Source organism: Pangasianodon hypophthalmus, chromosome 24 (assembly GCF_027358585.1).
Source record: "Pangasianodon hypophthalmus isolate fPanHyp1 chromosome 24, fPanHyp1.pri, whole genome shotgun sequence".
Taxonomy (NCBI): domain Eukaryota; kingdom Metazoa; phylum Chordata; class Actinopteri; order Siluriformes; family Pangasiidae; genus Pangasianodon; species Pangasianodon hypophthalmus.
Window position 1 is genome coordinate 344,536 of NC_069733.1, and position 14,551 is coordinate 359,086.

A 14,551-nucleotide genomic window follows, 5' to 3' on the forward strand; every position below is an offset into this window, starting at 1 on the left:
ATACCTGCTGTTCATCTTTTTTTTTTTTTTTTAGCCACAGGTTTGCTAGCTAACGGTGCTGAATATTTATATTTTCCTTCTCAAACAGCGAGCATAGTAAATGTTACAGATTTAACAAACGAATATGTCTGTATGTTGACTGCTCAAAAGCAAATACTTGTATATCCAGTATACCTCATTTAGAATAAGAAGTGCGATCAGAAGAGGTATCTGAAGTAAAAGGCTTTTCCCAAACTGCGCATGATCGGTGACCTATGCAGATTCTCAAATAGGCCACGCCTCCCTGATGACGCAGTTTCGATTACGCTGTTCTGAAACCCCTGGAAAAAAGTGAATCCCGACGGAGTGACGACGTCACCGGAAGTCCTGAAACGAAAGTGAAGTGTGTGTGACGAAGAGAAAGAGAGAGAGATAAGTGAAGAGCTTCTCCTGGTGAGTTTATTACAAATATTACAGTCGATATTACAGGTATTTAAACACCTAAACGTAGCGCGATGCAGGAAGTGAGATGCAGGAAGTGAGATGGAGGAAGTGAGATGGAGGAAGTGAGATGGAGGAAGTCAGATGGAGGAAGTGAGATGCAGGAAGTCAGATGGAGGAAGTGAGATGCAGGATGTCAGATGCAGGAAGTGAGATGGAGGAAGTGAGATGGAGGAAGTCAGATGGCTGTAGCTGAGGTGGAGTTCAGGCTCCAGCTCCACTGAAATATGTTCCAGTTCCTAATGGTCATTAAAATGCTTGCTTAACATAACACAGAGCTTTAATAAACATCATTACAGCTCAGGTTTTATTCAGTGGCAGTATGTTTCCTGCAGTAATTGCTTTATAATGCTGTGTAATAAAAGCTCGAGATTGGATGCATTTCTCTGTAAATTGGCAGACAGAATGTTTCTGTAGCTTCTGAATTCATTCTGCTGCTACCATCATGAGCTCCATCATCAATAAAGATTAGTGAGCCTGTTCCAGAAGCAGCCATACAAGCCCAAGCCATGACACTACCTCCACCATGTTTCACCCATGAGCTCGTATGTTTTGGATCATGAGAAGATCCTTTCTTTCTCCATCACTTTGGTAGAGGTTCATCTTGGTTCCAGAACTTTTGTGGTTCATCTCTGGTTTCTTTGCAAATTCCAGTCTGGTCTTCTGATTCTAACTGCTGATGAGAGGTTTGCAGCTTGTGGTATGCTCTCAAAAGTTTTCTGTCATCAGCTGCGGTTGTTTTCATTGGCCAACCTGTTCCATGTCTGGTTGTTAGTACACCAGCGGTTTCTTTCTTTTTCAGGACATTACAAATTGTTCTAATACATTAACGTTTCTATAGTAACAGCTCATTCACAGGAACTTGTAGGATGGACGCTCCACATAAACAGATTAAAAAACGTGTGTGATGGTTGATATGCTTTAAACCGTGTGTTCTCATAAGCTGTAATATCGTATGTTTATTGTAAGCACCTGATGACCAGGCTGTGGACGTGTCCTAGGCTGCCGTATACGAAGACCAAAAGTCTACACTTGTAGCTGAGCTCTGAGATGTTGAGATGTTATTCAGGAGCAGTTGGTACTTAATAACCTTAAACATGAAAGCTTCCGTGAGGCTGTAGTCAAATGTGCAGCATTTCTGTTAATGCATTATTCTCTCTCTCTCACTCATACACACACACACGCACACACTCATACACACACACACATTCAACATCCTTTACCACTTAAGTATTTCTACAGATTGATTAGATAACTGTATTTTTCAAAACTGAATTACAAATTCTGAATCACAAATTATGAATGCTTTTAAAATGTAATGAATTCCAGTAAATTGCAGGTTTAATTGTAAAATGTTGGTGTGAGTCGATTTCTCTCTCCTGCTTTATTCTCCACCTGTGCAGTGCTGATGGTGGTGTTGTGTCTCCTCAGCCATGCAGTCCTGCAGCATTCATCACTGTGTCCTGTTCTTCCTCACCCTCACATTCACCACTGGTAAGTGTCACTTCACTCTCACTGTATACTGTACACTCTCACTGCACACTGCTCACTCTCACTGCACACTCTCACTGTATACGCTCACTGTATACGCTCACCACTCTCACTTTATTCTCTCTTTCAGCTCCTGTATCAGCTGCTGTCTGTTCTACAACAGTGAAGCTTCATCAGTCTGTGACTCTCTCATGTGAATATAAATGTTCTGGTTCAGTCAAATGGACCTTATTTAATAATCGAGATGTTGTCTTCGCTCGGTGTAATAAGACATCATGCAGCTCAGTGAAGGAGGGATATGAAATGTCTCATGCTCAGTACCTGAAGGGAGATCTCTCTCTCACCATCACTGCAGCTGATTACAGTAAGAGGAACACGTACGCGTGTGAGTGTGGAATCTCGGAAATCTCTACTGTGCGCCTCAGCATTGAGAGTAAGTGTCTTTATCTCTTCTACTGCTGAAGAGTTATTAGAATTATTAATATCATATTCAGAGTGGAGTGAACACACAGTGAGGGTTTAACCCTGAAATTACACACATCAGGATTCAGACCTCAGACGTAACTACACACTTCAGCGCTATTCAGAAGTTACGTGAGAGTTACGCACGCAGGGGCGGAGTTTATCTAAAAAACAGAGGCGTGTCTCAGTTACGCTCGATTCTGATCTTGAGCTTAAGCGCATGGTTCTGGCGTGATTTCGGCTCGAGTGAGGAGCAGCGTTAAGTCCAGCGCCACCATCTGACAGTTTAATATAACCACAATATGTTGTGCTGAAATTAATGTTCTGGCTGTAAATACACTCTCTCTCTCTCTCTCACACACACACACTATGGATGGACAATGTTAAATAAATTAATATGATTGCCCCTTTAAAGTCCACAAAAACATTTTTTTTTTCATGTTTTTGTATTTTATTGTTAATCAGAGACATAAAAAGGTGAGTGTTTGTGGTTAAAGGCAGCTGTCTAGACTCTCTCTAGGCTTCTCAACAATCTGGCAGCCTCAAATGTGTAAACTCCACACAGCAGATTTTAATAATCTGAATGTGGAGCTCAGAAAATCCCCTTAAGCAGCTGCGTAACCCGACTCTGAATACCAGCAACTTTCCCCCACACAAATACTGGACTCTAATTTGACTGTAAGGGTTTATGGTTGGATCTAAATACAGCTGAAGTTCCTAATGTTTTTTCTCCTCAGCTGTGTTCTCAGCAGTTCAGATGAAGTCTGGTAAAGATCTGATCCTGGATTTGAGCATACCAGAGCCAGTGGAGGTGATTTATAAAAGCAGAGATTCAGCTGATGGGGAACAGATCTGCACTGTGACTCAACGCTCACTACAGTGTAAAGCTGAATACACACACAGAACATCACTCAGTCACCCCAATATTACACTGAGAGACGTGCAGCCGAGTGATAGTGGAAGTTACACCATCCGGGACACGGAGAATAACGAAGACATTCAGATATACGCCCTATCTGTGGAAGGTACGTCTCAGTGTGGTGTCATGTGTTTTGGTCAATAAGTGAACTACTTTACTGATACACTGTGGAGAAAAGAAGCACTGTCATGCACAGGTATTTAAGATGGGTAAAATATTACTAATAAATATCAGAAGTTTATTTGTAATAAGAATTCTATTAAATGGGGAATGAATACAAATGACAAAATAATCTCAGAATGAAATACGACTTTATAGTAGTTGCATCAACAAGATAAGAAATATTAAAATGTCGCCTAGTTTCTGAAGGGCATTTGATTTAGATTAAATTAGGTGAATCTGTTGATAGTTTGTAAAGCTAATTTGTGATGAGAGAAACACACAAAGATTATTAATAAATATACAATATAATATACAATATAAGACAATGGACACTATGTATGCTGTCGATCTTATTATGTGAAGTCTTTGTCAGTGGTAGATGATGCATCAGTCAGAACCGAGTTAAAACACACATTTTATATCAATATATATAAATTATATACACATTTTAGATAAACAAGAAGTGTCCTGTAGTGCTCTAATGCCCCTGCATTCGGTTCTTCTGTGATATGATTCATGGCTGGATGGTAAAAGGTATAATTTAGAGGCTATATCTGGGGCAAAGTTCCTGCACACACACACACAGTATTTGGAGTAAAATTTACTAATAGTTTTTTTACAAAAATTCTTAAATGATTAACAGGCAGATTTGAGACTAACTTATTTTTTTTAATTGGCTTTTTTTTTTCCATTGTAAGAGTTATTTCCCAACATATTTCTTTTATTAAATCAACAGCTTCTCAACCTGCAAAGACATACAGAGGTCAAATCTAGAAAGTAAAACTCCACCCTGAACAACATGCATATCAACATTTATAATCAACATGTGATCTTCAAAGGAATCTGGGATTTATTTTATCCGAGTTCTTTTAGTATGAGTGTCTTTCATGGACATGTTTATCTGTTTTCACTTTGGTTGACTGTTTCCTAAATTACCCATAATGCCATTTAACTAACTGCTGATAGAGGTGCAGTGGGATTTAATAAGAGAGTGATGCAGCGGTGCTTTAGTCCTTTAGTCTGTCCATCTCTCTCTCCTCCTCATCGTACACTCTCATACACTGAAGAAAACACACCAGTGTTAACACACATTATTCATCAACACCCTCTGTGTGTGTGTGTGTGTGTGTGTGTGTGTCTGTGTGTGTGTTGTAGATGAGCAGAGTGGTATTCCTGTGTGGGGGATTATAGTGATAGTGCTGATTCTGCTGGCAGGGCTCACTGGAGTGTTAATATACCTAAAGATTGCACCCCATCAGGAGTTCATAAAGGTAACTGCATCAAGCACCTGTGTGTGTGTGTGTGTATATATACATATGATCTACCACTGCATATATGAGATATTACCTGGAGTTATTTCTACTGCTTGTTTTATAGAAGGGACAATACACCGTGATCTTTCCAGACACATACACAGTCTGTAAAATATTACTGACATGACGGATTCAGAGTTAAATACTAGGAGATACTGCGGGAGTAACTACATCACACACTTTCCAAGTCTCAGCTTGATTTGTGGTTTGTAAAAGGAGTAGGGAAGCAGAATGTTTCTCTGGCTCTTCCCTCCTGTTGCTTTTAGTTTAGATGCATTTTATATGGTAATGATTTGGTCTTTTCTGAAGGAGTCATTTCTTTTTTTAAGGTGCTGCTGACAAGCTTCCAAATTGCAAACTGCAAATGGACTCATTAGATTTAAAGCAGCAGCAAATCAGCAAGCAGGCTTTGTGTACGAGTATCAAACAGAGATTTTTCCCCATTACACTACATTATATCCATCTGTTGTACTTTTTTCAAACATCTGTGAACTGTCGTATGTCGTATTTGCAATGCATTTCAGTGCATGTATTTGGGAAGGGTAGAAAATTATATTTATATCTATTTTTAGAAAAATAATTAAGAAATATCCAAATTGTAACAGGGCTTCTGTCCTGAGGTGACTAAGGAGAGTACCACTAGGATCGATAGCTAAATAGATAGATAGTAAATATAATGTTATGTGTTTCCTTTTGATTTAATAAATAATGAATAAAACAAAAGGAATAAAAACAAAAAACATCTGCAGGAAGCAGAGAGTGATTTAAAAGACAAACTGCTGCAGATGCAGTCTGTCTTCAGCAAGCAGGGCAACTACAAGAACATGAGAAGATCAGAAATGAAGCGACTGTCTGCCAAAGTGGAAGTAAAAGGTTTTTTCCCTTCTTAAACACACATACCTACACTTTCACAAACCCAAGACCAAAGCTCAAGGAAATGACCCCCCTGTTTGTTTGTTTTTTTTTTTTTTTTTTTAAAGTGGCTTCAGCAGAGCATCTGCATGTAACAGCATTACCTCAACACTGAGCACTGGTCACACAGAGAGCTGACTTTAAGTAGCTTCCAGGCCAGGTGTGATTAATTCTCATTGATTACTGATCCATGCCAGGTCTCTGTCTCCCTCTGGTGGTGACAGCAGGTCTGACCACAGCCTGGGTCACATTTCTCTTTCTCAGGCCTGGGGCAGACCCTTTACTAAAACAGCAAAGCATTCTCAGCTATTTTGACATTGTTCAAGCTGTTCATTGTCTTCCTTAAACAGCTGCATGTCCAGACTCCACATCTGGGCAAACGGTTCAAACTGACTGAATCAGCAAACAGTTTCCTTCACTCTAAGCATGTTTTGTTCATTTTACAGTTAAATTGGAAAGATGTGCACAGGTAGCCTGATGATGAATTATTAATAGGTACAGATTAATAAAGAAAATGTGATGAAATGTACCTGGACAGGTGTTAGTGCACTGGGACACCTTGCCCAAGACTAACCTCTGTGTGGTTAAACACTCACATTTCTCATGCTCATCAACCTTTTTGAGTTATTTTCATAATTCTGTTTTGTTTTATTAACTGGCACATTTAAAATTGTTTAGAAAAATGTTGGGTAAATAGATAATGTCTAAGTCACTAAAGTTTGTGTGTAGTGGGTGATGTATAATGTGTGTGTGTGTGTGTGTGTGTATGTTTAACAGTTGAGCAGACAACTGCAAAGTGTGGACAAGCTTGTAAAGCAGGCTCAACCCAGTCAGGAACAGGGCAATAAAAGCTTCAACATGACAGGAGCAGCTCTGAAGAAGGCGGAGAAGGAGATCGATAAACTGGAGCAGCAGTACAGCGAGAACAGTAAATATTCAGAACAGGTCTGGTTGTTCTGCAAGGCAAAGAGGTCAGAGCTGAACAAGTACAGGCTACAGTACAGCTGTGAAGAAGGAGGACTTCTGCTGACTGAGAGAGAAGGGGTATGTTTATTGTTTGTTCACATACACACACACACACACAGTTACACGCAGTTGGACACACCAACATAATTGTGATAAGGACATTTAGAATATTCTTTGTTAGCTTGTTTATTTTAGGTAGATTAGTCAGATCTTTTAGGTTAGTTAGATAGTTGAGCATAGTAAAGTTAGTCAGATTGTTTATTTTAGTCAGGCCAAGCAATTTAGGTTCGTTATTTAAACAACATTACTAATCTAACCTCAACTACCTAACTAACAAATCTAACTTGAACAACCTGACTCACCTGACTAACCTAACTAACCTAAAAAGCCAGACCTACTTACCCAGCCTAAATGCCCACACTAACCTAAACGACCTGATTAACCTACCTTTTTAACCTAAATGACTCGACCAACCAACCTGAAACAACCTAACAACCTGGCTAACCTAACCTAAACGACCTGACTAACTTTAACAACCTGACTAATCAAACTAGCCTAAACAAGTCACCTAACTAACTGAAACTAAACTCCATAACTAACATAAACAACCTGTCTTAACTATCTAATCAACTGAAACAACTTGAATAACCAAAATGCCCTGACTAACCTTGAAGTAAATGACACGACTAACTAACCTAAACAGCCTGACTAACTAAACTACTAACCCAAGTGACCTGATTAAAAGAACCTAACCTTACTAACTGACTGACCAAAACTACCTAACTTAGCTAGACAAAATAAACAGACCCAACCTTAACAACCTAATTAATCTAATTAATCTAACATAAATGACTTGACTAAACAATCTAAACAACCTTAATGACCTAATTAACCTAACTAACCTAAACTCTGTACGTAAGAGAAATGACCTGATCTACCTTAACCTAAAATACCTGACATAACTAACCAAAGCAGCCTGACCAACCTAAATAACCTAATAGATCCAATCTGACCAATCGAAATCGAAATAACCTGAAAAACATAAATAGCCTAAACTATTTAACTAACCTATACAACCAGAACTACCTGACTAACTAACCTAAATGACCTGACTCATCTAACTAATCTAAACTACTTGACTATCCAAACTATCTAACCAACACAACCTGACTAACCTTAACAACCTTACTAACATAACCAACATTTGGTGTGTAATGTGTGTGTGTGTGTGTGTGTGTGTGTGTACTGAGCAGATAATGAGGATGACGGAGGAGGTGATGAACAGTTTACAGCAGCTCAGAGGTGGAGCAGGGCAAGAGCAGGTAACAAGCTCCAAAAGCACCACAATGATGGATGAGATGGAGAACCAGGTGGAGAAACATCTGGAGGAGATCGAAAAGTGGTGTGGCGAGAGGAGGGTGGAGCTAAAAGACCTCATACAGCAGCACCGAGCTGGAGCTGTGTGAGACCAACATTCCAGTGACACCCCCCCCCCCCCCCCCCCCGACACACACACACGCACACACATGCACACGCGCACACAAGCAAATCGACTGGTGGAAATGAAATTTTAAATGGATGTGAGTTTACACATTAAAAAGAAAGAATGGTTTTAATGCACATGTGAGCAGGGTTCATTTTAACAGCTGAATTATATTTAGTTTCAGTCTTTTGATAAAAATAGTTAATAATATTAGTCACAAGGCTTTTTATTAGTATTAACTTTATAATTCAAACAAAACACTACCACAGTTTTAGGCAGTGAAACCTGAACAGTGTTGGTCACTGAACAGCTACGATGAAAATTAATGTTAATGGTAAATATGCTGCTTTGTTTTGTTCTCCTGTACCGGTTCGCACTCAGACACGTTTAAACACTTTGAACAGCAGATCAACAGAGAAAATGTCGACCATGTGGACATTAGATAATGATTTGTAAAATGTTGCAAATGTATTGTTATGATTTTTAACAGTTCACTGTAAATTACTGCAGAATCACCTAAAATCCATCATTCAGCTGAGTTTACCATACAGCCCTCATACAGCTGGTGATATTATTACACACTCCTGTACTCTTCTTACACTTCAAATGCTGGAAATGCTCCTTTTCCTGTCTTTTTAGGCTAAAGGATCTAAGTTCTGACTACAACTACACACACGTCAGGATTACTGTAGTTTGATATACTGTTAGTGTTCATATTATATATAAAACTCCTATCAGTATCTATATTTTCATAAGTACATCACTCTGATCTGAAGTGCTGGCTACACACACACATACACACTACAGCGACGGTAAAGTGAGCATTTCCTCTCCCCTAATCGCCTTAATCCATTTTTTCTGTTTATGGTCATCTTTCAGAAAGTTGCAGAAACTTGAATCTGTTTTTTTTTTTCTTGCTATTGTGCAGCCATATTCAGTTATTTCCATTAGATTACATTTTTATGTCATGCTTTACATTTTTGTTTACTGTACTGTTTAGTGTGTTTTGTGATTTAGAAAGATGTACTTTTACTAAACTGTTGTTTGGTGTGTTTTGCTTGTGGTAGTTTGTATATAAAATGTTCCAAATAAATAAATTTGATTTGACTTTAATTTATTTGGAAGTTGGCTTGGTGAATAGTGAATGGTTTTAGTGCTCTGGTGGCTGAAAAAGCTTAAACTTTCACTAATATAAGTTCAAGGTTGTTTCACTATTTATGTGAGGAAAGTTGCTGGTATTCAGAGTGGGGTTACACAGCTGCTAAAGTGGCTTTTCTGAGCTCCACATTCAGATTATTAAAATCACCTGTGTGTAGTTCACAGCTTAAAGGTTGCAAGATTTTATTTTGGATTTTTTAAAATGTTTTGCTTATGCACACAACTTAATGATCAAGAAATCGTAATGTGTATGCACACTTTATTTTATATGACAAAATTCTCACCCTACAATTCTCAAAGGAGTTAGCACATACACACAGGAGTGCACTTGGTTTCATCCAACACTGTAAAGCTGAGAACTGAATGTGCGATTGTGTATGATTATAGCGAATGTGTGATTGTAGCCTCTGTGATTATAGTGAGTATGTGATTATAGAGTGTGTGTGTGATTAAAGTGTGTGGGTGATTAGTAGGATAGTGTGTGTAGTGAGTGTGTGTTTATAGTGTGTGTGATTGTAGTGAGTGTGTGATTATATTGAGTGTGTGATTATAGTGTGTGTGATTATAGTGTGTGTGATTGTAGAGAGTGTGTGATTGTAGTGTGTGTGATTATAGTGTGTGTGATTAAAAGGAGTGTGTGATTATAGTGTGTGTGATTAAAAGGAGTGTGTGATTATAGTGTGTGTGATTGTAGTGTGTGTGATTATAGTGTGTGTGATTAAAAGGAGTTTGTGATTATAGTGTGTGTGATTGTAGAGAGTGTGTGATTTTAGTGTGTGTGATTAAAAGGAGTGTGTGATTATAGTGTGTGTGATTGTAGAGAGTGTGTGATTTTAGTGTGTGTGATTAAAAGGAGTTTGTGATTATAGTGTGTGTGATTGTAGAGAGTGTGTGATTATAGTGTGTGTGATTAAAAGGAGTTTGTGATTATAGTGTGTGTGATTGTAGAGAGTGTGTGATTTTAGTGTGTGTGATTAAAAGGAGTGTGTGATTATAGTGTGTGTGATTGTAGAGAGTGTGTGATTTTAGTGTGTGTGATTAAAAGGAGTTTGTGATTATAGTGTGTGTGATTGTAGAGAGTGTGTGATTTTAGTGTGTGTGATTAAAAGGAGTTTGTGATTATAGTGTGTGTGATTGTAGAGAGTGTGTGATTATAGTGTGTGTGATTAAAAGGAGTTTGTGATTATAGTGTGTGTAATTGTAGTGAGTGTGTGATTATAGTGTGTGTGATTAAAAGGAGTGTGTGATTATAGTGTGTGTGATTGTAGAGAGTGTGTTTAAAAAGAGTGTGTTATTATATTGATTGTGATTGTAGTGTGTGTGATTGTAGAGAGTGTGTGATTATAGTGTGTGTGATTGTAGTGTGTGTGTGATTATATTGAGTGTGTGATTGTAGTGTGTGTGATTGTAGTGAGTGTGTGATTATAGTGTGTGTGATTAAAAGGAGTGTGTGATTGTAGTGTGTCATTGTAGAGAGTGTGTTTAAAAAGAGTGTGTTATTATATTGAGTGTGATTGTAGTGTGTGTGATTGTAGAGAGTGTGTGATTATAGTGTGTGATTGTAGTGTGTGTGTGATTATATTGAGTGTGTGATTGTAGTGTGTGTGATTGTAGTGTGTGGGTGATTATAGTGTGTGTGATTAAAAGGAGTGTGTGATTATATTGAGTGTGTGATTATAGTGTGTGTGACTGTAGAGAGTGTGTGATTATAGTGTGTGTGATTAAAAGGAGTTTGTGATTATAGTGTGTGTGATTGTAGTGTGTGTGATTATAGTGTGTGTGATTGTAGAGAGTGTGTGATTTTAGTGTGTGTGATTAAAAGGAGTGTGTGATTATATTCAATTCAATTCAATTCAATTTTATTTGTATAGCGCTTTTAACAATGGACACTGTCACAAAGCAGCTTTACAGAAATAAATGGATTCACAAAAATATATTGTAAATATTTAAATTTATCACTGTGAATTTATCCCTAATGAGCAAGCCAGTGGCAACGGTGGCAAGGAAAAACTCCCCGAGATGATATGAGGAAGAAACCTTGAGAGGAACCAGGCTCAAAAGGGAACCCATCCTCATCTGGGTGCAACGGATAGTGCAATTATAAATAAATCCCTTCTATTGTGTACTATATGGACAAATAGTGCAATTGTGCAACCAATAAATTCATCACAGTATTTGCAAGAGGTCCGGCTGGTTAAAATCTATCCACTGTCCACTGATGGAGTCCTGAGTACGAAGCTGCTCGTGGCAACTGCAGCCCCAAAGCCACTACAGCAATCGCAGTCCCAAGCCATTACAGTACAGCTCCCCATATGTGATCCCCAAGCCATCTCCACGGCCCCCAGGTGGCACCATCCCCAGCAATCCAAACAGTTCTTCAGGCAGTCCATATGGGGCCACCCCCAGCAGCAGCGAGCGAACTCAACCGATGAGAACTCCAACCAGAAGTAGGGCATCAGGATGGGTCAGGCAGCGAGGAGGAGCAGAAGGGGTCAGGATCACTGGCATCACTGGCATCTCAGAAGTAGCATGTGTAGCTCGACAGAGAGTGAGGGAGAGAGAGAGATGGAGAGAAAGGAAGAGATTGTTAGGTGAGCTTTTGTCCTCTAATGGTTAAGCACGATGTACTTTGCATGCAGAGTGCAAGCAGGGACTCCGGCAAGACTAGCTGTGACAGCATAACTGAAAGGGAGAGCCAGAAGCTAACACAGACATGAGGGCACCCTGGGACATAAGGCAGCCAGCCACTCCACCGTCGACAAACCTGAGTGAACGTGTGAGAGTGGGGGGGCGACAGCATCCAAACATCCCATTTCACCACAACACTCTATGCCTGTGAAACCCTCCAGACCTGCCCCTGTACCTAAGAAAACTATTCACAAAAGGCTTGACTAAACAAATATGTTTTCAGCCTAGACTTAAACACTGAGACTGTGTCTGAGCCCCGAACACTAAGTGGAAGGCTGTTCCATAACTGTGGGGCTTTGTATGAGAAAGCTCTACCCCCAGCTGTAGCCCGCATTATTCGAGGTACCAACAAATAGCCTGCATCTTTTGATCTGAGTAGGCGTGACGGATCATAAAAGACCAAAAGTTCGCTCAGGTACTGTGGCGCGAGACCATTTAGTGCTTTATAGGTCAATAGTAGTATTTTATAATCAATACGAAATTTGATTGGGAGCCAATGCAGTGTGGATAAGATAGGGGTGATGTGGTCATATCTTCTGGTTCTAGTAAGGACTCTCGCTGCTGCATTCTGGACTAACTGGAGCTTGTTTATGCATCTACTGGAACATCCAGACAGTAAGGCGTTACAATAATCCAACCTAGAGGTAACAAAAGCATGAACTAATTTTTCTGCATCGTGTAGTGACAATATATTTCTTATTTTAGCAATATTTCTGAGATGAAAGAAAGCAATCCTAGTTATATTATCTACATGAGCTTCAAAAGAAAGACTAGAGTCGATAATCACACCAAGGTCTTTTACTGCTGCACATGATGAAACAGAAAGGTCATCCAGAGTTATTATGTAATCAGAAAGCTTACTTCTAGCTGCATGTGGTCCTAGTACAAGTACTTCTGTCTTGTCAGAATTAAGTAAGAGAAAGTTAATAAGCATCCAGTGTCTAATGTCCTTTACACATTCCTCAACTTTATTAAGCTGGTGTCTGTCATCTGGCTTTGCTGAAACATACAACTGTGTGTCATCAGCGTAACAGTGGAAGCTAATACCATGCTTACGAATAATTTTGCCCAGAGGTAGCATATATAAAGAAAAGAGCAGTGGGCCTAAAACAGAGCCTTGCGGAACACCAAACTTTACCTTAGCATGAGTGTGTGTAATTGTAGTGAGTGTGTGATTATAGTGTGTGTGATTAAAAGGAGTGTGTGATTATAGTGTGTGTGATTGTAGAGAGTGTGTTTAAAAAGAGTGTGTTATTATATTGATTGTGATTATAGTGTGTGTGATTGTAGTGTGTGTGTGATTATATTGAGTGTGTGATTGTAGTGTGTGTGATTGTAGTGAGTGTGTGATTATAGTGTGTGTGATTAAAAGGAGTGTGTGATTGTAGTGTGTCATTGTAGAGAGTGTGTTTAAAAAGAGTGTGTTATTATATTGAGTGTGATTGTAGTGTGTGTGATTGTAGAGAGTGTGTGATTATAGTGTGTGATTGTAGTGTGTGATTGTAGTGTGTGTGTGATTATATTGAGTGTGTGATTGTAGTGTGTGTGATTGTAGTGTGTGGGTGATTATAGTGTGTGTGATTAAAAGGAGTGTGTGATTATATTGAGTGTGTGATTATAGTGTGTGTGATTGTAGTGTGTGATTAGAGTGTGTGATATTAAAAGGAGTGTGTGATTAGAGTGAGTGTGTGATTATATTGAGTGTGTGATTATAGTGTGTGTGATTGTAGTGTGTGATTAGAGTGTGTGATATTAAAAGGAGTGTGTGATTAGAGTGTGTGTGATTGTAGAGAGTGTGTTTAAAAAGAGTATGTGATTATATTGAGTGTGATTGTAGTGTGTGTGATTATAGTGTCTGTGATTGTGGAGAGTGTGTGATTATAGTGTGTGTGATTGTAGTGTGTGTGATTGTAGTGTGTGATTATAGGGTGTGTGATTAAAAGGAGTGTGTGATTATAGTGTGTGCAATTGTAGTGTGTGTGATTGTAGTGAGTGTGTGATTATAGTGTGTGTGATTGTAGTGGGTGTGTGATTAAAATGATTGTGTTATTATAGTGTGATTATAGTGTGTGATTAGCGTGTAAATGTAGTGAGTGTGTGATTAATATGAGTATGTAATTATAGTCTGTGTGATTAGTATGTGATTGTACTGAGTGTGTGATTGTGATGGAGTGTGCGATTACAATGAGTATGATTGTAATGTGTGTGATTGTAGTGTGTGATTATAGTGAGTGTGATTAAAAGGAGTGTGTGATTGTAGTGTGTCATTATAGTGAGTGTGATTAAAAGGAGTGTGTTATTGTAGTGTGTATGATTGTAGTGTGTGTGTGATTGTAGTGAGTGTGATTGTAGTGTGTGTGATTACAGTGTGTGTGATTGTAGTGAGTGTGATTATATTGAGTGTGTGATTATAGTGTCTGTGATTAAAAGGAGTGTGTGATTGTAGTGTGTGTGATTGTAGTGTGTGTGTGATTATAGTGTGTGTGATTATAGTGTGTGTGTGATTGTAGTGTGTGT

The 14,551-nt window shown here is 38.8% G+C and overlaps 1 protein-coding gene across 4 annotated transcripts; it reads left to right on the forward strand.

The window, feature by feature from the left end:
• The first annotated feature begins 47 nt into the window (after nt 1-47).
• LOC117595994 (uncharacterized) lies at nt 48-9,319 on the forward strand. 4 transcript variants are annotated; one of them, XM_053229005.1, is made up of 7 exons: nt 48-432; nt 1,884-1,974; nt 2,102-2,164; nt 3,171-3,458; nt 4,670-4,785; nt 6,517-6,783; nt 7,959-9,319. In XM_053229005.1, exons 2-7 carry the CDS (start codon nt 1,914-1,916, stop codon nt 8,169-8,171), a joined length of 1,008 nt encoding a protein of 335 aa, XP_053084980.1. In that variant the 5' UTR covers nt 48-432; nt 1,884-1,913; the 3' UTR covers nt 8,172-9,319. The 4 variants fall into 4 exon arrangements, with proteins under 4 accessions (XP_053084980.1, XP_034155304.2, XP_034155305.2 ...); XM_034299413.2 differs by having other exon boundaries at nt 2,102-2,404; nt 7,959-9,296; XM_034299414.2 differs by having other exon boundaries at nt 1,912-1,974; nt 2,102-2,404; nt 7,959-9,296.
• Nucleotides 9,320-14,551: the final 5,232 nt, after the last annotated feature.